This window comes from Plectropomus leopardus, chromosome 2, assembly GCF_008729295.1.
Source record: "Plectropomus leopardus isolate mb chromosome 2, YSFRI_Pleo_2.0, whole genome shotgun sequence".
Taxonomy (NCBI): domain Eukaryota; kingdom Metazoa; phylum Chordata; class Actinopteri; order Perciformes; family Serranidae; genus Plectropomus; species Plectropomus leopardus.
Genome location: NC_056464.1, coordinates 10,505,973 through 10,529,563, shown reverse-complemented (window position 1 = coordinate 10,529,563; position 23,591 = coordinate 10,505,973). Strand labels below are relative to the sequence as shown.

Sequence of the window (23,591 nt, the reverse complement as noted above, 5' to 3'; positions counted from 1 at the left end):
CAACCTTTTCCTAACTGTCTACTTTAAACCAGTCAGAGGAAAACCAACAAAACACAAATACAGACATCTCATAAAAAACAGTCACCCAGGGCAGGCAACTTTTTGAGAAATTTGTTTTCCAGGGCCTTTAAGGCTGTGATCATGTGATCAATTTTCAATCTTATCTAGAGGTGATGCAGCTCAGCTCTCTTTGTCACCTGCTCAAAATACTAGCAGAAACCAAACGGGGGGGGCTAAGTGTGTACGAACAGGCCGCTGTGTCGTCTCTACTGATAAATGAACCTGTTTAGACAGTGAAGTGTTTTTACTGAGAGGACAATCAGCAATGTGGAAAAGAAATGTGAGATTCATATTTTAGAGAAAGGACAGAAGTTGCCAGAGATTGTCATCATTACATGGAGTAAAGATGTAGAGAAAAAAAGGAAAGAAATCTCCAGTCAGGTGATTGTGAGCAAACCTGCACCACAGCCTGCAGCTGTAACATTAAAGCTGATCCCTGTCTGAATGACAGGTCACGACAAGACAAGAGAGGCTGGAAACAAGTCTACCCCTGAAATACTGACTGACATCCACATGTTATAATCAAAACACAGGGCTGGTTATAAAAAATCCCAATGAGACAATTCTGTGCCATAGCGATGGGTAAAAAACAGAATATAATGTGTGCAGTGAAAAAATATGTGCTATATCCAATCACAATTCTAATTTTTTTTTTTTTATGTATTCATTTCTTTTTGAGAAGAGGAAGGTCAAACTGATTAAAACAAAACTGATGCCAATTATTAAGGAGAAAATGTGATTATTTTGGAAGGACACATTTTTAAACTAAAATCTACACAAAACCTCCAAAATCACCACTTTGAAGACAGTTGTCAAATAATCAGCATTTAAGGACACTTTATTTCCCCTCCTCATCTTATAACAATAAAACATGTATTGTAAAACATAATATCAATTGTAACAAGTAAAAATATTAATATGATATTAAAGGTTTCTCAATTGACTGAAAATGATCATTTTTATCCATATAAATATATAAATACAAGTATCACTTACTTAGGTAAACTTAGTTCATAAGAAGTACTCATCAACAGCGTTACACTGTTTGGTCAAAAGACCATGCAAACTCAACTCTGACCTGATTTTTAACAGTAAATGTAGCACAAACATTTAATGTCTTTAGCCTTACAGTTGATCAATTGCCTGAAACATTTGTCAATACAAATAACAGTAACTGCATTAGACCAGAAATTTGCAGCTTAAAGTAAAAAACAAAATCATCTTGAACTTATTGCCTTTAAGTAACAATTTAGTCACTTGATAGGAGGCTGACAGAGAACAACAAGAAGTTGTTCCTGTCAGATGCATTGTCAGTGCATTTTGCACTTTTTTTTTTTGCTTGTTTTAAATATTTTAAAAAGGCACGAAAGAAACCAGAGTCATAACTGGTCCCCGTACAATAACTCATGCAAGTCCCAGGAGTTTGCCCCTGCTGTCACCTTTCTTTCCTCAGAGATGCCCTGTAGATATTAATGTTTTGACTGTCATCACGGTGCAAAAGCTCCACATTAAATCTGGTTGGCAGACATTCTTCATAGAAACCTGGAGTCTTGTGCTCTTTTCGCATTTTGGAAGAGAGATACACCACAGCTCCTTTCATGCACAAATGAGCTAGTGTCTCCACAAGCAGTGGGTAAGTCTCTGGGAGGTAAATTATATCTGCACAGAGAACCAGATCCCAGTCGGAGGGGAAGTTCAGGTGGTCTTCACCCCAGGACAGAGGGAGGATGGTGGGGAGGGTGGAAGGCCAACCCCCAGATGGTCTGTTAGCAGAGACGTTGGCCTGAAGTTGAGGGAGAGCCAAAGGAAGGTCTGTGAGGGTCACGACTGCACCTAGAAAGATATTAGATTTTGATTTAAATGTGCTGTCAATTGAAACTCTCAACCCAAGATGCGTAGCACGCTGCAGTTATAACTTATTTACAGGTGGATGCACCGCAGAACACACATTTATTTTAAAAAGTTCTTATAGGATGTTTTAACAATGCTGAAGGTGACAGTGGTAATGGGGTATCTACAGGTATCAGACATTTAAATGTAATGCTTTTCAAGATAAGATTAGACAAATTTAACACTGATTTTTGGACAAATCCTCTTTTTTCTAAGCATTGCCAGTAATATAAAAGTAAGTAGGATGTATATGATCCTGTGCAGAGGCAGGATTTATGTAGGAATATTTTTATTTGAGTGAGTTAGGCTACTCTTAATTTGGCCAAGTATAAATTTTTTTAAAAAGTATTAGGTTTAATGGTAGGCTTAAAGATTCATGACTTGCACTCAACAGAGCTTGACTTTTGACAGATTTTGACAAAAAGAAATTAAAAGATAGATCAATTCATTGCATACAATGTTTTTGGTACTTAAGACCTGACCAAATCAAATTTAAGACTATTTAATAATTTTTAAGGCCTAGTTTTCATAACATTAAATTTAAGACATTTCAGGACTGTTTCATGACCTGCAGGCACCCTGGGTAAGATGACACAGAGCTGCTGTGACAGCTGCAGCATGTTAGCAGAGCCTCTGCTGGAGGCAGCTGTGAGTTGCACATCTATTGACTGAAGTGCATTTGACATGTGTCAGTTAACCCTTTCAAACCTAAAGCCACATAAATTTTCTTGTGCTGCCTTCAGACGCCTTTCACAAGTATTTGAACCTTTGAGCCTTGAGCAAATTGGTGTGATTTCTTCAACACAAAAAAAAAAAAAAAAACATGGAGAAAAAGGCAATAAGCAACTTGGAGAGAAATGTTTCACAAATTGAAAGAAAATAGTAAATTAGAAAATATTTTTGAAAAACAACTATGAGAAAATGTCTATTGAAAAAGCTGGGGAAAAACTATATTTATTGCTAATTACCATAATTACGGCACTTATTTAAATTAATGTTAAAGAATTGTTTTAATTTTTAAGCAACTTTTACAGGTCATTTCTTTTTTTTACTTTTAAAATTCCTTTTATTTTTTAACTTATTTTAAGGTAATTTTCTTTTATGCTTCCTTCTTTTAATAAAATCCCTACTCATTTTTGGGTAATTTCTTCTTTTGTTGCTCGTGGTCTTCCAGTGTTTTTGAAAGAAATCTAGTCAATTTGCCCAGGTTTCAAAGAGTTAACTTGCCGACCTAAGGAGGGACTCTGAAATGGACAAGCAAATAGCCTGGCATAAGAAACCAACTTTCTACATACACAGCCAGTAAGGGGAGGTTCAAGAGCCTATAACACCATTCATAATCATGAAAATTAATATATTTTTTTCGTGGTGCAGACAAACCACATACCGAGTCGTGCTGCCAAGATCCCGACCACACCAGTCCCTGCTCCCAGCTCTATGGTGCGCTTTCCTCTCAACTCCACACACTGCTCCTCGAAGTAACGACACAAGTGTAACGCCTATGAACACACGCGAATACACACCCTCATCGTTAGACAAAGCTCACACGGACTTTGCAGGTATAGTTTTCATAAACCAACAAGGCTCTTACAGCGTCCCAGACCGGGGCGGCCACCCCGAGGTTAGCACCGAACACCTGTCTGATCTTCAGCTCCTGGCCGGCTAAAGTGTACACGGTTTCTTGGGAAAATGTGTCCGCAAACAAACAGTCATCAACGGGGAAAGGGTCGTCTTCATCCCCTGCACAAATCATGGTTGGGTTGGTAAATAAAAGTTGGTTTGTTTGCTATCAGGTCACAAACAAGCACGAGCACCAACACCAGCCTGAAGTGATCCGTCAGGTTCTCGTGGTCAGTAACGTTAGCACGAGCTAGGTACCGGTGTCTAATCTTCGTTAGCTGTAAGTAGTGCCTCAGAAACAGAGATGGCACTGACTGTTAAATCATGTTATGAATGGGAAAGGCGTATGCGAGGTCATCGCGAAATTGGGAGAAACTGAGAAACGTTATTCGCTGTTTTTCGCCGCTTTTATCTGGTGGTTAGCCTTAACGCTATCTATTTAACGCTGTCTTTAAGTTAGCCAGTCAGCTGACACGCGCTGACAGCTGAGTTATTAGCTGCAGTTGTGTTGCGGCTTTTCAATTTCAGCCTGCGCTCTCAGAGAGAGCTGTAAATTAAACTGACAAAAATGTTACCATAATGCAGCAGGCCTACTTAATTACTAACTGAAGCTGGGCGTTTTCAGTCCAAGCTGTCTCGGGTATTTTGCCCTGTGTTTAGCTTGTCAGGAGATGCTCTAATTCATCCATGATAGTATTACTGACCCTTTGAAACCTTAGCAAATAGGCTTGATTTCTGTCAAATAACAAATAAATAAAGAAATAAAAAGAAAATACAAAAACAACAACAAATGGTAACAACATAAAATAAAAATAAGATAAATATACAAACGTTTGTCCAGGACGAGGTGGTCCAGGACCACATAGTCCAGATAATAATAATAATAACAATAACAATAATTGTAAATATACTTTTCTGGACATTTTTCCACATCTTTTTTTAAATTAACTTTCTATTACTGACGTGACATGAAAAGCCTCCAAATCACGTTTCTTCATCTGCCCTCGCGATACTCTGGCAACTGTGGTAATTACACATCACATATATCCCTGGAGCTAAGCTAAAGCTAGGCTAGGCTAACTAGCTGCTACAGAGTGACATGAAGTCAACTTTACACTCTGTCTCAATGAAGGAGATTCCAGAGTGATTGGGACATGGAGTTAAGAAACATCAAGGACCAGGTAGTAAATAAAACTCAGCGTTTGTTCACTAACAGTAGTTCTTACAAACACTGCAAAGAGCTGGCTAATCATGTTAGCGACATGTCGAGCAAAGTTTGCTACAAGGCTAGTTACAATGTAACAAATTCTTTGCAGTGCAGAACTAGATTTAGGTTTCGGTGTGATGTTTCGGTTTTATAATAGACTGAAACCTTATCATTGGGGTTATTAGGCTCCTGGTACATGAAGTCCAAACCCTGCCAAACAAACATATCAATCTCTAAATGGATCCATATTCATCTTCTGTAGGCTATACCTAAGTTTGTTTAACGTTTCTGTGGAAGACAAATCTTGGCGAGTCATTCCTATATTGTGTAAATGTTCGCAAAAGTGCCAGGAGTTTTGCATGGTTTAAACAAGTAATCTCGTACTGTTCTTAAGTCAAATAAATGACCGTACAATTAAATGCTTTGAGCTGTACGTGATGTCCCCACTGAAACAGATTACATCATACCAATTAAAATAGATTTTCTCAAGACAGTTTTAACATTGACACTTTCCTGGAAATGCACAGAAAATGATTGATTTGTCACTCTTTATGTAGACATGTGGCCGTTTTAATGTAATCTCAACAAGATCATGAATCTATTTATGACCCCAGTGGGTTTTAACAAGCCTGCTGTTGAAAGCTATTCAGTTAAAATTATATTAGAGCACTGCTTGTATGGATTTTAATTTGCTTTCTGCAAAAAATAATATCTTATTATGAACTACACTTAATTTTAACATAGTTTTAAACTTTTTTTACCCACATTGTTTTTCATCAGTTTTGCATGTCATATGTCTCTTTCAGTCTCCATTGGTCCAGGCCATATTCAGCAGAAACACAGAAGAGGTGACATTTTTGTTGAACCATAATGAAGATGTCAACTCACTGGTAATATTTCCCCACATTAACTCTGCACTCAGCCTTCACAAGCATTTTCATGCAGTATAGTTTAGTCAAGCGTTAAGATGTATCTTGAGCTTGCACAAATGGTTTTGTTGTGTAAGGCTGCTGCAGGCTACTTACTGTAGTTTTCCTGTCAGCACAGCTTTTCTTTTACTGTAAATTCAGACATGAATGTGCATGTGTTTGGTTACTGCTGTTTGCTCCGTAGGTCTTCTGGACACATTTGTTGCAAATGTCAGTCTGATGAAGTTTTTATGTGAGCATAAGGAGCAAGAATTTAAAGATGTTAAATAGTGCATATTAACTGAAAACAGTTTTCGTCAGAATGTAACAAAACTGTAAAATGATGCCATTGTAATCTGATAAAATGGGAGAAAAATGTGTCTTTTCTTTTCTCTCAGGACCAAGAACAGAGCACACCACTTCATGCTGCTGCTTATTTGGGCGATGTCCACACTATGGACCTACTTATCACTTCAGGTAGAAAATCTATCTGACTTTTAAACTCAGTGTAAAAAAAAAGCTTATCAGCAACTGTACGCAAATGGAAAGTTTTATTTTGTCGTTCATTTCTTTTACAAATCAGCCCATCTATTTATTAATAGTCAATCAAGTGCAGAAGAACTGTAATTAACCCAAAACACTGAAAAAATTAGCATCTAACTTAGCTTAGCTGCTGCTCTCTCCTGTAGGTGCAAATGTCAACGCCAAGGACCAGGGTTTGCTGACTCCCTTACATCGAGCGGCTGCCTCTCGAAATGAGGCATGTTCCTATTTCAAATCACAGTTGCATAATGTCTTTTCTAAGGACTTCACCACCAGATTGTAACGTTTGACTTTGAATTTTGTTTTTTTCCTCAGAAAGCTGTGGAGCTGCTGCTAAAGCACAAAGCAGAGGTCAACACAAAGGACAAGTACTGGCACACACCTTTGCACATGGCAGCTGCAAAGTGGGCCACAGGCTGTGCCGAAGCTCTGATACCACATGTGTGCAGCCTGGATGTTGCCGACAGGTCGGGAAGGACACCACTGCATCATGCAGCGCACAGCGGCCATGAAGAGGTAAGCTGTACAGTTGGGAATATTAATCAAACCCTTCCTCCTGAGTTTTCTTTATTGTCTAGAGTAGTTATTATTACAATACATAACAATGCTGCAGAGTAGATTTGCTGAGGAAAGTGAATTATATCTATTTATTTATTTATGTAGCACTTTTTAAAACATGCAGTTATAAAGTGCTTCACAAAAACACATACACACATAAAATACATTGGGGGGAGTGGTCTTGGTTTCTGGCAGTTGTTGCAGCGGTATGGAAAAATGTGTTTCTATCATTATATAATATATATATATATATATATATATATATATATATCCGCAAAATCATATATATATATATATATATATATATATATATTCACTTGTCTTGGTCACCACAATATATCAAGAGCCCTGTTAGAGTATGTGTTCCAGTGTTTCCTAGATTGTTGTCAAAACAAAATGACACAGTCCTCAGGACTATAGTTATACATAGAAACAAGACGAGCTGATCGACACTCTGGATGACCCACTTATGTTTCTGCAGATGGTTAACCTGCTCCTGAGCAAAGGTGTCAATGTGAGCGCCAAAGACAAGAAGGAAAGGCAGGCAGTCCACTGGGCTGCATACCTTGGTGAGTGGTGTCGTTCAAAACACAAATGTATTGTCGGTTTTCACCTGAATGAAAACTTTTTCTTGCATGAATGTAAGGGAGAACAGATGTCTGTCATAAAGCACACTAATGTGCAAGAAATGACAACAAAGTAAAAAAAAACAAATATCTGAGAACTGACTTAACGCCACACTATACTCAAATTATTTTCGCAGAAAAAAACTCTTTAACAAGCAAAAGGTTATTTTTCAGAGTGACAAGAATTAAAAGTGAACCAGTGTTTACAGGAAATACATAGCTAACATGCTCTCACTGCCTTCAAATCAAATTTACACCTCTGCCTGACAGACATTATTGCACCATTTGATTGGCCAAAAGCTGTGAATTTGATCATATGATTAAAAATATAAAGAGACATACACAAATGACAATTTTTGACACACAGCTTTTGATTTATGATAACTGTATGACTGGCTCGGTTTATCCTCAGACAGGAGAGACTGGTGTGCTGTGCAGTAATGTGATGTGCATGGCAGATACGTGTTGTAAATGTTCATCTCTTCTTTAAGGTCATGTGGAGGTTATGAAGCTGCTGGTGTCTCACAGTGCTGATGTGATGTGTAAGGACAAACGTGGTTACACTCCACTCCACGCTGCAGCTGCCAGTGGACAATTAGATGTGGTGAAATATCTGTTGAGACTGGCAGTGGAGGTAAAGTCATATCACCATAACAAAACTAAAATCTTGCTAAGTTATCCAGCTGTCATGTATTTTCTAAAATGTATGTTCTGTAAAGGACAATATTGTTGAATGTGCTTGAACCTCCTGCAGAAGCTTTTTAAGTATTTGTAGAAATTGGTCTTATTGGCCTTAGAGGTTAACTGTGCTATTTATTTTAACATGTACCAATTTTTTAAAATGTTTTTGCACCTTAGTGACTACAGTGTTTGAAAATGGTCCAGTATTGAGCAGCAGGGTTACAGCAGCTGAACAGGCTGCAATGTAACCACTCAGGGCAATAATACATCTTCAATATGTCCACAAAAATTGTTTCTTAGTCACATGACATATCTCTACATTGGCAGCTATAGCTAATATTAGTTTATATCATGTACTTTCCTTTGAACAAGACAAATCTTTCACACCAGACTTTCCTTTTCTTTCAGAGATGCCTCTAGGTATCATCAGCAAAGTCACTTGACTCCTGACACTGATAATAAACTTCAGTGTTTCTCTGGCTGACAAAACAAGGCTCTTATGCTTTCAAATCACTAGACTTGTCTTATTTAAAACTATATATCAATTGTTTTCCTCCTTCCTCTTTCAGACTGATGAGCCAAACATTTTTGGGAACACAGCGCTCCACATGGCCTGTCACACAGGGCAGGATGCCGTGGCCACTGAGCTGGTGAACTGCGGTGCCAACATCAACCAGCCCAACCACCTCGGCAGCACGCCGCTGCATCTGTCTGCTGCCTCCTCTAGCGGCGTGCTGTGTCTCGAACTGCTAATCAATAATGGTGCTGATATCAACGTGCAGGTGAAGAGTGTGTTTTTGACAAGTGACTTAGAATAGACCAATAAGAAGAAATCATGAAATATTGGCCATTGTTAAGAGGAAAGAAAATGTACAGTGTACAGACTGCAATGGTTTGTGCCTTTCTTTTCAAAAAACATGTTTCTCCTTTTAACTGTTTAACAGAATAAAGAAGGGAAGAGCCCTTTACATATGGCTGCTATGCACGGGCGCTTCTCAGGCTCTCAGATTCTTATCCAAAATGGTAACATATTTACACTTTATTTACACTGTCCACAGAACTGCTATAAACACATGATGATACTGTCAACTGAAATTTGCCCTCACAATATACTCTGACTTAAAATATCTAAGCTTAAAATGGTTCATTTTCATATTAAGTTCTCTCTGTACACAGGTGGGGAGATTGACTGTGCTGATATATTTGGAAACACTCCACTTCATGTTGCTGCCAGATATGGTCAGGAGTTGCTGATCAGCACTCTGCTGACAAATGGTGCTGATAAGACCAGGTAAGTCTGTCCAAACCTGAAAGGCATTTGGGTGACTGTATTGCAACCAGATTGTGTTTGACCATATGGAAGTACAAGTGTAAATGCACCCAAAAGGTAATGAGGACATCAAAACGGCCAATCTCCATCCCGTTGTGGTCAGGGACGTCTTGTGACCACATTAAACACAAGCATAGATGCAATTATATTTTTAATCAAGGCACAACAATTTCTTGGATGAAATACATAATTGTGCACAACTGTTCAAAACCATCAGGGAAGCAGTGGCTCTCCCTCAGCTAGCGCTGAAGCTGCAGGGTGCACTGTGGTCTCTCTCCGATCTGAAGTTAACACTTACTGGGGTGTCCTTCTCACCTGCAAATCTGTTGTCTTTTAAATCTTTGTGACAGGCTCTAACATATATAACAAAAAAAACTATGGGCCTGCAAAAACCTTTTTTATTTATTTTTGTTTTATTTCATACCAATATTAGCTCTGAAAATGCTGACAATGTGATGTGTCCCCTATGTAATTGTAATTAAATTGTTTAATTAATATTAAAAACATTAGTGTATAAAACATTCTTTAAAAAGTTTTTGACAAACACGGGCAGGACCCATTAGGACTGGGGGACTATTGAGGTGCATTTTTTATTGGCCACAATCATGACTAGATCAAGAGCTCTGACAAAAGTATTCAAGTGAAACTTGGTGATATTTATTGCAATCAAACCATTTATGAAGAAATGACTAAGCAAATGATGGAGGAAGGCGACTGTAATTTGGTTGTTTGAGCTGGACAGTGCAATCAAGATTCAAGAAGTTTATTTGCCATTTGTACATGCACAGGCAGTACAGGTACATAGGAATTGCTTTTGTGCAAGCTCTGAGTGGTGAGGAAAAAAAAATCAGATCTCAATGTTGAAGCTGCAGACGCATTTTAATACCAGATTTAAATGTTATCAGGTTAAATCATGTTTAGATACAATCTGGATACAAGATGCACATCAATGCAAGGTGTAAAGGGGGTCTGAGATTGTTAGATGTTTGTGTGTTATTCATTTTTTCCAGTTATGCTGCAAGAGAAAGTATCACTACACATACATACATACACATGCATTTATTATACATGATCTGTAATATTCTTCTTTCTGACTAAGATGTATATCTGCTGACATTACATGAAGCTGCAAACTCTTTCAGCACTAAAAAATCCAATATCATGCAGACATTTGGTTTCCATGCTGTCACATACTAAATGGAATAATCTTTGTTATGACCTCGACAGACAGGGCATTCATGGGATGCTTCCACTGCATTTTGCAGCACTCTACGGATTTCCAGACTGTTGTCGAAAGTTACTGTCTAATGGTAAGAATCTGTTTGAGTCAGTGAGCTGTGCTGCTCAGTTTATCCTCTTCCATTTTGCATTTTAAATACTGACACAACTCAAATTTCTTCTACTTAATAAAGTGTTATTGTGTGTTGTGTGTTGTTCAGGCCAGTTTTATGTCATGCCGTCTCAAATGCAATCCGCTGGGGTTGATGTTAACGTCTTAGACGACTACGGGAGGACCTGTCTGCATGCAGCTGCCTCTGGAGGGTGAGCTAACACACACACACACCCACACACACACACACACACACAAACACTGTTGATATTTATGTACACACAATTGGAAAGTTAAAGTAAACATATAAATAAAAACTATTTTGTATGTTTTTCAACTGACAATATTTAAAGACACTGGACTGTTTTCATGCTGTTTGATGGATGATTTTCAGTGTCTTAATATTTTCAAAATTTTAGGAAGGTCTTCCGCTTATTGGAAGTTACATTTCTTCTATTTTGGGGTGATTTTAGTCATGATAGATTCTATTGTGTAGCTTAAATCTTGTCTTGCTGTTTTACTGTCAACTGCTTTGCTTTAATTGTGGTGCTATTTCTTAAACACTGACTGCTTCTGTCTCTTGTTACAGACATGTTGACTGTCTGAACTTGCTGTTGAGCAGTGCCGCTGTGGATCTGGATGTTAAAGATCACTTGGGAAGGTAATTAGCATTTAATATCTGGAGCTAAGGCTTAAACTCTCCTCTGGTGTCACCTGATATCACAACTGTCTCCTGTTGCATCTCGTAGATCTCCTTTGCACTATGCTGCCGCTAACGGGAACAGCCAATGCACGATCTCCCTGGTGAGAGCTGGCGCTGAGGTCAATGAGATGGATCTGACAGGCTGCAGCCCTCTGCACTACGCTGCTGCCTCTCACACCTTTTGTGGGTGAGAGCATATATTGTGATTTTAGTGTTTTACTCATTTTACTCAGCAGCACAAGAACAAAGTTTATTCAACACTGTTTTTTAAAAATGTCTGTCTTTCTTTTGCCAGAGAAGAAACGAGCTCTGACCCCCACAGTGAGGGAAAAGAGCGAGAAGCCTCTCTGTAAGTCACATATTTGCTTCATATCACATTTAAGTGCTCTTTTGTGCAAAATCCACAATAATCTTGTTTTTCAGTCAGTAAATGTGGGTTGACTGAAAGCTGCAATCAAATCTGCAAAACTGTGAGACCAAATAGACAGAAAAGCAGAAATTCAGACTTTTATTATGTTATAAAATAATAATGATAACTTTATTTATATCTCACCTTTAAAAACAATATTTCACAAAGTGCTTTGACAGACAAAGCAAAGGCAGGAACTCAGTTAATAAAAAGATAGACGTCAATAAACATGCCAAACAGAGAAAGGTCTATACAGTCAAACTAAGAGGAAAGAACAAAATGTGTATACAGAAGGTCAACAAGATTAAAGCAAATAAAAAGAATAAAAGTGATGAAGCAGATCTCGACCGCCAGGTAAAGTATTGAATTAATCTGTTTTAGAAAATTAAAGAATAAAAGCAATAAAAGATAATAAAAATAATATAAGAAGATGACATGATTTTAACATTTGTAAGACTTTGGAGACTTTACAGAAAAGGGGTTTGATTTTGATATCTAATTAATTATTGATTTGTCATTAATTTGGCATACTTGACATTTGCTGCAAAAGAACTCACCCACATTGTCTAACATGCAGTATCACTTTATTTGCAACTTTTCGGTACCAGACCTTCAACGGGCAAACATTTGTGTCAGATGAGAAAGCCATCTGAAATAGGGGAGTGGTTGTGAGTAAACAGCCAGTCACATTCCCCATGTGCAAATACATGTGCAAAGCGTTCTTTTGTTCGAGCATACTTGAAAAACAAATACCAGGCCAATACACAGAGGGGATGGAAGCCTTGATGTATTTCTCAAAGACACTAAGAAGTGAATGTTCATGAAACATGCTATATCGTATCTTTCTTTGATAACTCAATGTGGTAAAAAGAATAAAACAGAGGCGGGATTCTTAAAAATACAACAAATCAAACATACATATTTTTCTTCTTAACTGTTGTGTTATTTATCAGTCTAGATTTTTTTAGAGTGTTGGAGATATCGGCTGTAAAGATGTCTTCCTTCGAGCTCAAACAAATTCATGGGAAGGAAGGAAGGAAGCACAAAAGGGAGTGATCATCTACTCATAGTCGAAAGATTTTTGCTCGTGACAGCTTGAGATGTGAACATTAATGAAGTCCACCTTGGCTGAGCCGTAACCTTCAATAGCTCAGTGGTGCTAGTTGAGCTAGCAGGAGATGCACGCTTCCCTCTGCGTGTGATACAGTTGGTGGGTGTAGTTTTGTAGAAAGAAAATAGTTCCTACATGAAACTGCTCACAACAAGGTCTGTGGGTTATCTTTAGTAATTGGATCAGGATTTCTTAAAAAAGACATTGCTGTTGAGTTCTTTAAATGTAGCTGTTTTGGTGTATTGAGTGCCATCTACTAACTATCTACTATTATATTGGAGAAAAGGCAGATATCACTACGGCCAATATCTCCAACACTCACAATAAAACAACCTAAATAGATGAATAGGACATGAGGTAAGAGGAAAAATCTATGTGTGTTTGATTTTGGGGTGGCCTGCCCTTTAAATGTTGTGCTCTGTGTGTTCAGGTGTTTAGACTTCTTGCTTGACAACGGGGCAGACCCAACTCTGAAGAACAGTAAGGGTTACAGTGCCGTCCACTATGCAGCAGCTTATGGGAACAAACAGCACCTGGAACTGGTCAGTGGTATCTTTGATTTAGAGGCTTTTTTCTTCTTAATCGATTGTGGGCTAGTTATCTGTTTTTTTCTTGTCTCACTCTTTCAGCTCCTGGAGATTTCTTTCAACTGTCTTGAAGAGGTTGAAAGTAATATTCCTGTCAGCCCTCTGCACTTAGCTGTGAGTGGCACATGATTACAATAATACACTGGAAGCGAGGTGGACTTTTACATGAAGACCACATGTAAACAGCCCTTTGACTCTGCTGTTACTGTGCATTCTGCTGTTACAGGCGTATTATGGTCACTGTGAGGCGCTGTGTTTGCTTTGTGAGACATTAGTGAGTCTGGATGTGCGGGACGTTGAAGGCAGAACCGCCCTCCACCTGGCTGCTCAAAGAGGTTTTGCACTGTGTGTGGAGGTGCTAATGAAACATCAAGCCTCTTACACACTGAAGGAGCACAAGCACAAGCGGACAGCTATTCATGCTGCAGGTTTGTTTGTGTCTACTCTGGACTCTATAATGTGCAATAACTACTTTGATGTGCAATAATCCAGTGCAATAACTACATCCATGTGTAATACTCCACATTAAAATGTTGTTAATCTGTTTTTTTTTATTTATCACACGGTAGTAACAAGAAACAAATTTAATTTTATATTATACTTTAGTGTTTAGATATATTTATTTTATATTAGTATTTATGTTTAAATGTCATTGATATATTTTACACTTTCCTATTTCTTTTAAGACTTTAAAATGGGAGCATCTGTTACTAAAGGCAATTTCCCCTCGGGGATCAATAAAGTATTTCTGATTCTGATTCTGATTCTGATTAAGATAATCCTTATCAGATATATCCTTAATGAATTTGGTTTTAGTGTTATGTCTATGGCCTTGTACTGGGGTTTTCAGTTTCAATTTTAAGATTATGTTATAACTTGATCATAAGTGTTGTTAATCTCTTTGAAACTTGATTTTTTTTCCCTTTACTCCTTTTCCCTGTGCAGCTGCTGAGGGCCAAATGGACTGTTTGCTTTTATTGGTGAACGGGGAACAAAGTGCAGACGTCATCGACAGTCCAGATACACAGGGACAGTGAGTCACTATTGCACATTTTAGACTCTAATTTGTTATCATTTGTCAATGAGGTAAACCCCAGAAAATGCAATTCTGGTAAACACTGAATACTGATAATGTTTAGCAAAATCTTTACATTGTTTATGTCTGCCAAAGGTATTTTAAAACAATGACTTTGGAGGAGTCAGAGTGAACTTTTAAATTACTGCCAGCTAATATTTAAGCAAAAAGTATTATGGTGGTTATAATGGTGCGTTTATTAACCATAAGTAATTGTAATGTGATTGTTTGATGTGATTTACCTAACAAATAACATATTTTCTCTGAGAGCTGCAGACTTAATAGATAAACTACAGAAAAAGAGGTACTGCACACCTTAATGTGTTTTCTGAGCTGTAAACAAAGGAATATAACTGTACTGTGATGAAACACACCAATGCAGAGTTTAATATTGACATTTCTTACCAGGCTTATAAAACTTTGCATTTTATGGGTTAGCCGTGGCTCGAAACACCATCGGCTCTTTTAAATCAGCCCTAAACCTTCCAAAGCCAAAGGTGACAGAGTCAGCCAATAGGAACTCATTAATGCAATGAAACTAATATTGAAATAGATCGTTAAAGCCCTCTAATGAACTCCTCATCCCTGCCTCAACCTCCCTCGGCTCTTTGCCCACTTTTTAGCATTTTTTTCCACAATTATGCAGTGGGTGGAGTTATGCTCAACTGCTGTCATGTTATCTTACCCACAAAAATCCAGCCAATTTTTCATTATTCTGACACAATAAGAGAATTGTTTTGTTTTTGTCTTATGCAGGACGGCTCTCATGCTCGCGGCTCTGGGATGTCACACCGACTGTGTCCACATCCTGTTGGAGAAAGGAGCAAAGGCTGATGCTGCAGACAAAAAGGGCTTCACTGCATTACACAGAGCTGTAAGTGTACTTGCTGCACCTGTGTGTGTACATGTCCCAGTACTTTATTAATGAAACATAATAATGTAGGGATACATCCCACAGAGTCCTGTGTGTTACTGATGTGTTTTCTTTTCTCATCATATCTTGTGTCCTCCCCTACAGGCCATGTTGGGCAGTGAAGACTGTGTATCTGCTCTGTTGGAACATGGAGCCTCTGCTCTGTGTCGAGACTCTCAGGGACGGACCCCGCTGCACCTCGCAGCGTCCCGCGGCCACACAGAGCTACTTCGGACTTTGCTAAAGGCTGCTATGAAAGCTGACCCTCTGGACTCCATATTGGACCACAGAGGCTACACACCCACCCACTGGGCTGCCCACCAAGGTGAGACATCAGGGAATTCATGTCAAATGTACTTGAAGTAATTCTAAAATTAGGAGTTTGGGTCAATGTTAATTAAATAGATTAAACATACATACATTACAAACACATTTTTAGAGCAGCACCAGAGCAGTCTCTCATCATTAGTTTTCATCTACAGCATTATTTTAGCTGTTGAATAATTTTTCTGAGTTTAAACAATTGTGTGATGTGACACTGTTTTACCATCATTTTACAAAGATTTGAATACTAATCATTTGTCCATTTGTGTCCTGTGTCCGCAGGGCGTGAAGGATGTTTACACATTTTACTTGAAAAGAAACTTTATAGCAATCAGGAGGGAAATCTCTTCACTGCGTTGCACTGTGCTCTGTGAGTAGTGGAGTGAATGCAAGCACTCACTATTCATTATGTTTATTAGATATTAATAACAAAAGGTTTAGTGGAATTTTAAAAAAAATGTAACAACTGTTCTTCCTCTGCAGAGTTAATGGACATGATGCTGCTGCTGAACTTCTAGTGAAGACTGTTGGCCCACAAATTGTTAATGTTAGCGATGCCAAAGGAAGGTGGGTTCTGCTCTGAGCTGAGCTCCACTTATAACAAATCTATTTCATGCAGTGCACTGCAGCTATGAATTAGTTTCCAGATGTTGTAATTGTAAAATTTCAGTCCAGGCATACATATACAAACAGTGGTTGTGTGTATGCAATTAAATCAGATTGTATTCCAGCCGGAACAATCTGGAATCAGGGAGAAATTAACAACATTGCCAACTAAGATTACTTGTTTCCCTGATGCTAGCATGTAGCAGTGTAGCCTTCACTATTTAAACCTCCTCAGAAGCGTGCCTGGAGCAGCTTACCATGTAGAGAAATCTGTCATGAGCTGACAGATTGGTTCCTAAATGGAAAAAAATGTTGGAAACAGAGTATTCAGAGCGGCCTGAATCCTGAGATTCTTGCACACATTAATTACTTTTACACGTTTACCTCATTATTTGAAACTTCAGCCGACTTTGATATGTACATCTTACATTGTAACAAAATACATGTGATAGAAAATAAGGAAAAAGCACAATAGGTCTCTTTTAAACTTGCAGTATTTTGTTATGTTACAAAGTAAGAGCAAGGCCTTTTTAAAGCTTGAAGAAAGACACTGATTGAACAGTATTTTCATTTGTAGGACCCCACTGCATGCGGCTGCTTATTCAGGTAGTGTTGCTGGGCTTCAGCTGGTCCTGGCCCAGGGAGCAGACGTCAATGCTGTGGACCACTGTGGACGCTCTGCTATGATGGTTGCTGCTCACTGTGGACAGACTATGGCTGTTGGTATGTGATTGAAGCTCCTGTCAGTGTCTTCTAATGGGTTTTCCCTCATCCTTATCTGCACCTGGGAAACATTAAAACATACTAGGACTATTTTCAGCTCAAGAAGAGGACAAACTGCACAGTGTTTCCTGCAAGAGAAGTCCCTCTTTCATCCAATTTTCCCTCACTCAATATTCATTTTCAACACTCTCATACATGTACTTTTTTTTTCTTCTGTCTCTGTTTAGCATGTGAGTACTGTTGTTTTGACCCTCACAGTCCTCACCAATGGCTCCCTCTAATAAATCTCTTCCTGTTACACTGATTGTAGTTGCTAAATGTTTGAAGTATAAATGTCAGTGTTCGTTGTGAAAGCTGTCATATTTTCTGCATTTCAGAGTTCTTGCTGCACAAAGCGAAGCCAGACCTGACCCTGGTGGATGTCAATAATAACACTGCCCTTCACTTAGCCTGCAGCAAGGTCACAAGCACATACACACATGCATGTTCTGTATGCATGCAGGAGCACAGTCATAAGTTTAGCATGTGTGCAGCAACAGTAATGTAATAACTGTCAGATGTAATGATAACTTACCAAAATATAATAAAACCCCTGTTGAAGATCTGCCCAAGAATGTAATCAAACATATTTCAAAGTAAACATTACATTATTTTTTATTTCATACTAACTGATTTGACAACACAATGGCTCATAACAGTAAGAATGTAAAAATGCTACAATACTGCACTTTGTGTAATTCACTAAATAATACAAATTAAATCAAAGAAATGATTACATTTTCAGCTGCAACATGACACTGACAAACAGTTACATTTCCAGGCAGTTTTCTCTATGTGATAATGTGCTTTATCAATGTGTTTTCTCATGCAGGGTCATGAGATGTGTGCCCTGTTGATCCTTGGAGAGATCAGCGACTCCTCACTCATAAATGCAACAAACAGCGCTCTCCAAATGTGAGTTGCATTAAAGCACTGGCCGCTATACATGCATGCTGTCAATTAAGAATACAAAAAACGTGAAATATACAGAAAATGATGAAATGTTAGCAGTAATTTTCTCGGGATTTATGATCAAGGAAACAAACCAGTGCGGATTCTTAAGTTTAGCATGTTATGCTGTGTGCATTTAAAAGACATTTCAGTGATACCTTTTGTATGTGTTGATAGATAACCACTTTGTTGTTCATCAACAAATTTTGGCAAATTAACGTGAAGCGCTCCATTAAACTGTAGAAAGCGATATATATAATTATATATATATATAATTTCAAGGGGAAGAAAAGTAACGTGGCTTTTTTTAAAATGTCGCTAAAACTTTGTTTTACCCTTGATATTGTGTAAAATGTATGTATGTAAAATTACTACGTTACCTCATGACATCAGGATTTTTCTCACTGAAGAGTTTTTTTCATAATATTCCATCTGATATAATATTTCATTTAACTATAGTCTGTACTTCTGTATTTTCATATTGCCTGCCAGCTCTGCTGCTGCCAACACAGACTCAAAGTGTATACAGCAGATCGAGAGACACACGCACACACCTACCTCTCTCTGTCTCTCAATCTTGGGCTGAAATACGATCATACGGTAAAACTAGGTGGCATTGATCGAATATAAATCAAGATTTTGTTACTATACTGCCTATTTTTTTAAAAATATTTGTCAGAAACTTATTTTAATGCCCCATTTAGCTGTATTAGCGAGAGCTTGTAAACAGAAAGAGGGCACCATACTGCTTCCTGCACAGTGAAAACGGAGCCCGAAAAAAACGAGATAAAACAGTAAAACTAAGCAGTGCTGATCGTATGTAAACCAAGTTTCATCTACTGATTGCATATTATTTGCCTCAAATATTTTCAAATTCATGTTTTAGCTTTGTCTTTAACTGGAATACAAGATCCAGCTGGCAGCCATTGTTTCACACGGCCCATTTCACATTAAATCAGGTGCATGGCATTCTGGTAGTTGGAGGTTTTCTACCTTTTGAGTCAAACTGCCCTATTTCTCTGTTTTCTCTGGTCATGTAGCACCAATTTCAAATGTCATTGCATTTTTCTACTGCATAAACTGCCTAATTTAACGTGAGGTCCTTTTTTATGACGGTAAAATAGTTCTTTAATATGGTTGCATTCCTCCTAAGCGCTGTGTAATCTGACCCGTCTTTCTTCCTCGTGTAGGCCCCTTCATATCGCAGCGAGGAAAGGCCTGGCAACTGTAGTGCAGGTGTTATTGAGCAGAGGAGCAGCAGTCATGGCTGTAGATGAAGAAGGTAAGCGGGAATAATTGTATTTCTTTGATACCAAATACCAAAGCAGTTCCTGTTTCCTGTCAAAAATGTTACTGGAGAACACTGTAGACGGATTCTGTGCTTGCTGACCCACTGCAGGTCACACGCCGGCTCTGGCCTGTGCCCCAAACAAGAACGTGGCAGACTGTCTTGCGCTGATCCTCTCCACCATGAAGCCTTTCCCACCCAGAGAGGCCAGCGGTGGTGCAGCCTCCCACTACAACCCCATCCTGAAGAACTGTGGCATCGCTTCCACATGTGGGTCCAGCGGCAACCTGTGCCACGCCTAGATTAAGGTGCTGCACAAGGACACTGTGGGCTCGAGTGAAATTTAATCCCAGCGAAGCCCAAAGTCTCCACGTATTACCACACACGCACACTCACCTCTTCAGGAATGTGTGATCATGCATAGCTTCTTTTTCAACGTGATGACGTTTATAAATGTGTGTCACATGCAGCACATGCAGGACATTATGTCCTCTTGCACCTGTAGCATCGATTGCTTCTTTAAAATCTAGTCTTACACTTTACTAATATTAGCAGATTTGTTAGATTATCTTTTTTGTCACATGAGTTAGCACATATGTTATTTTAAAGAAGTACGTACTATTAGAAAAGAGTGAAAATTTTAACATGAGCACACTACACAAGCCTCTCACTTGAACCCCGTCCGCTGTCAGTATTGGCCTAATTTATCGTTAAACACCAGAGCCTGAAATCTCCATGTTTGTCTTCATTTGATTCAAGTGCAAGAATATTCGAATGATCGTGTGTTTGTGTTACATATGCGTGTATTTACAAGTGCTATTTTGCATATAAGACATTGCTTCTTAATATACTTGTTTTAAAATATCTAACAGGTGCTTTAAACCTTTTATGCAATTAATAAGACTCTATTTTTCTATCCTGTCCAGAGTGTAGCCGACAGTACACTGATAAAAATAACCTCGTTATTCTAAAGCTATCATGACTTACATAAGTTACATTTCATTTAAGTAAAGTCACAAGCATGTGTATAGTAGTAGTGATATAGTTTTACAGACTCTAGTGTATATATAGTTCTTAAAATGAAGTTAATCTTTTACTTATTATCTTTAAAATCCCAAATTATTGAGAATTAACCTCAGGTCGCTCTGTACTGTATTGTGGGTGCAATAAAAAGCACATTTTAAGCGAGATGTTGCATAACAAATGTATGACAGAAGTAACATATTTCAGTTGAACAAGCCAGAGAATTAAATAAACGAAAGGCTAAGCAGATAGAAAATATACGTGTCAATATGAACAGTTTCAAAGCACAAGGAAAAAAAGGACTTTCAGTGTCTGAGTGTTAAAGTCTTTAGCAAATGTGTCATTTAACCTCACCTGCAACTAAAGATTCATTCAGTTTTTCAGTAATCTGTTGATTTTATTTTTTTCTTTAAATTGATTAGCTGCACATTACAAGTCTGAAGAGCCCAAGGTGAATTGCTTTTTTTATCAGCTGTCTAAAACCCAAAGATATTTAATTTACACTGATATTAGACTAAGAAAAAAGCAGCAAATCCCTCACATTTAAGAAGCTGGATCCAGAGAATCTGTGACACTTTTGTATGAAAATTACTAAAATGATAATTATCAGGTTGCCAGTTGATTTGCAGTTTGTTCAACTTGTGACTTGTGAAATGTTTTAGCACTACATTTTACTTTTGTTATCCTTGTAATTTTGTCAGTGTTCACTGAAATGTAGAAAACTGCTCACATTTAACACCAGTAACGATCTCTGTGAAACACCAGAAACTGAAATTACTGCTTTTTTGTTTTTGTTAATTACAATTTTCTGGTCCAGTGAAAAAATTTCCTTTATTATTGTCCAGTGGACACTTAATAAATCTGTCTCTAGTAAATATTTTTGGTATTTTACTATTTAGAAAAATTTGCCATGCCCACAAAATGTAGAAAGTTTGTTTTTCTTTTTCTTTTTTTCCCACATGTGAAAGGTCCTGTGTGTAGGAGTTATGGGCATCTATAATATGGTAAATAGTATTCATAAGTTTATTTTCATTAGTTTATAATTACCTGAAAATGAAAAGCTTTGTGTTTTCACCACCTTAGAATGAGCCGTTTATATCTGCCCATGGAGCAGCTCCTTTTCCAGTCTGCCATGCTACTTCTACAGTAGCCCAGAGCGGACAAATCAAACACTGGCTCAGGATAAAAACATTCACGTTTTTGCATCAGCCACCGTAGATCTCCTACACACCCAGAACACAGGAGATTTTTCAGTTGTGCAACCTCACCGCTAATGCCACTAAATCCTACACACTGGACCTTTAAATAAATGAGCACAGCACACCTCTACTGGTTGCCTACAAAGATGTCACTGCCTGTCTCTCTGAAAAGATCGAGTTTTATAAATGGAAGTTTGCTTTAAGTGTTTATCTTTTTATAATTTCAAAGCCGAATACATACACAGACTTTTATATTTTCTCCTTTTCCTAATTGATTTTTTCCCCTTTTAATACCTACTGTGTTAACTTAAAATGGCTTTAAACGATTTGCACTCTAGCATGAAAGTTTACATTTTACAGTAAGGTGTCCGTCTTTGGTTTATGCAAAAGTGATATGATAAGTGCTTTTTACAAATGAACCTATAAGAGAGCAGCAGAAACTAATTTGGTTTGAACTCGGGGAGAAAGTGGTTTGACATTTCTAAATACAAGTTGCAGTGAAATGTTTGTTTGTCTCTAGGAAGTGCTCCGTTAACGGCTTTTTATGTGAACAAACTGTGTCTTTTGTTCATTTCACTGAGATTTCAGGGCATAACTCCCAACTTAAATACTCTTAGTTGTGGATGGCATTCATATGACAGAAAATAAATAAATTTACTACCATGAGAAGGATCTCTGCAATATTTCCTTTCCATTTCTCATTTAAGCTCCATCAGAGTATGAGGACACTGTTAATCCCATACAGCACTACACTCTGCCAGGGCATGCTCCCCTGGGGAGAATTTTTTCTCATTTTCAGCAGCCATGTGCACTATTTCTCAAGCCATTTGAGACAAATGTAGAAAATCTGTACATCATTTGAGTTAAACATGACAGTTGCCAAGGGAAAATGACCCCCTAAAGCCTATACATCCTATTTTACATCCAATTGTTCTTTAACTGTTTTCATCATTCAGAAACCAAAACACAACAAATGAGTTACTCAGTGTAGGAACTGGGTATATAGATGGTGTTACTGATCTTGAAACCTATTCGTGTTTTACTGTGTTGTAGCAGAGTTTGTATGTTTTGCTGACAAGTCTACTACATTTGAATCCATGCCACAATAATGATGATAGCATAATGATTCCTACCAATCACAATAAATGCATTCATTTCATTCAAGTACCCTGCATTTAATATCAGAGCAACAAGGCACACTTCACTCTAAAAGATTTCTTTAGGGAATTGCATGGATTTAAAAAAACAACAACAAAAAAAACACTGAGAGCTGGAGCCCCAGAAGCCCAAAAAAACTCTTTGTTCCACCTCAGACTTGCTTGTATTCACAGAAAAATTATAAGAAAAATAGAAAATAAGATGTATGTCAAAATATGTGCATCATGTTAAGTATGTAATTTTATAAATATGTAGAGAAAATAAGAATATGTGCATCATATTACGATATATAACTAATGTGTAAATAGAGAATAAAAAATGCTTGCCATGCTGTCCAAGCAGCACAGCAAGTAAATGATACTTTGGAAGCCTTAATTGGAGTTTGATTTCATACAGTTAATATTAAATATTTAAGACCGATCAAAGCAAACCACAATGAACTTTTTCTTTTTTTTTTAAATGCTGTATTTTAGGTTTGAAAGCACAAGAAATGAAAAATAAATGGGGGTTAGGTAGGTAGGGAGTAGGGGGTGGGGGAAGAGGGGTGTGGGGGTGGGGAAAAGGGGTAGTTTTGGGGGCATGGGGTGGTTTACAGCTGTACAACAGCTTCCACCACATCAGTGTCGCTGTGGCTGCTCTTCCTCTTGCGAGCCCAGCTCCAGAAGCCCCGTCTCCTCTGCTTTTCCTCCTTTCCCTCCTCGTCCTGTCCAGCCTCAACTGAACACACTG

The 23,591-nt window shown here is 38.0% G+C and overlaps 2 protein-coding genes across 2 annotated transcripts; one reads left to right on the top strand and one right to left on the bottom strand.

Annotated features, from left to right (window-relative positions):
• Positions 1-1,208: 1,208 nt before the first annotated feature.
• LOC121955499 (EEF1A lysine methyltransferase 3-like) lies at positions 1,209-4,149 on the bottom strand. Its single transcript, XM_042503491.1, has 3 exons — positions 3,542-4,149; positions 3,338-3,449; positions 1,209-1,893 (listed from the first exon to the last, which is right to left on the bottom strand). The coding sequence occupies exons 1-3, from the start codon at positions 3,701-3,703 to the stop codon at positions 1,496-1,498; spliced, it is 672 nt and encodes a 223-aa protein (XP_042359425.1). The 5' UTR covers positions 3,704-4,149; the 3' UTR covers positions 1,209-1,495.
• Positions 4,150-4,601: 452 nt separating this feature from the next.
• LOC121953408 (serine/threonine-protein phosphatase 6 regulatory ankyrin repeat subunit C-like) lies at positions 4,602-22,376 on the top strand. Its single transcript, XM_042500484.1, has 28 exons — positions 4,602-4,751; positions 5,584-5,667; positions 6,084-6,162; positions 6,375-6,445; positions 6,544-6,744; positions 7,268-7,355; positions 7,904-8,046; positions 8,663-8,875; positions 9,038-9,116; positions 9,270-9,384; positions 10,651-10,733; positions 10,863-10,965; positions 11,343-11,414; positions 11,503-11,643; positions 11,752-11,805; positions 13,407-13,518; positions 13,606-13,677; positions 13,790-13,991; positions 14,509-14,596; positions 15,395-15,512; positions 15,657-15,876; positions 16,158-16,245; positions 16,359-16,442; positions 17,059-17,204; positions 17,582-17,664; positions 18,076-18,158; positions 19,385-19,476; positions 19,594-22,376. The coding sequence occupies exons 1-28, from the start codon at positions 4,725-4,727 to the stop codon at positions 19,782-19,784; spliced, it is 3,132 nt and encodes a 1,043-aa protein (XP_042356418.1). The 5' UTR covers positions 4,602-4,724; the 3' UTR covers positions 19,785-22,376.
• The last annotated feature ends 1,215 nt before the right edge of the window (positions 22,377-23,591 follow it).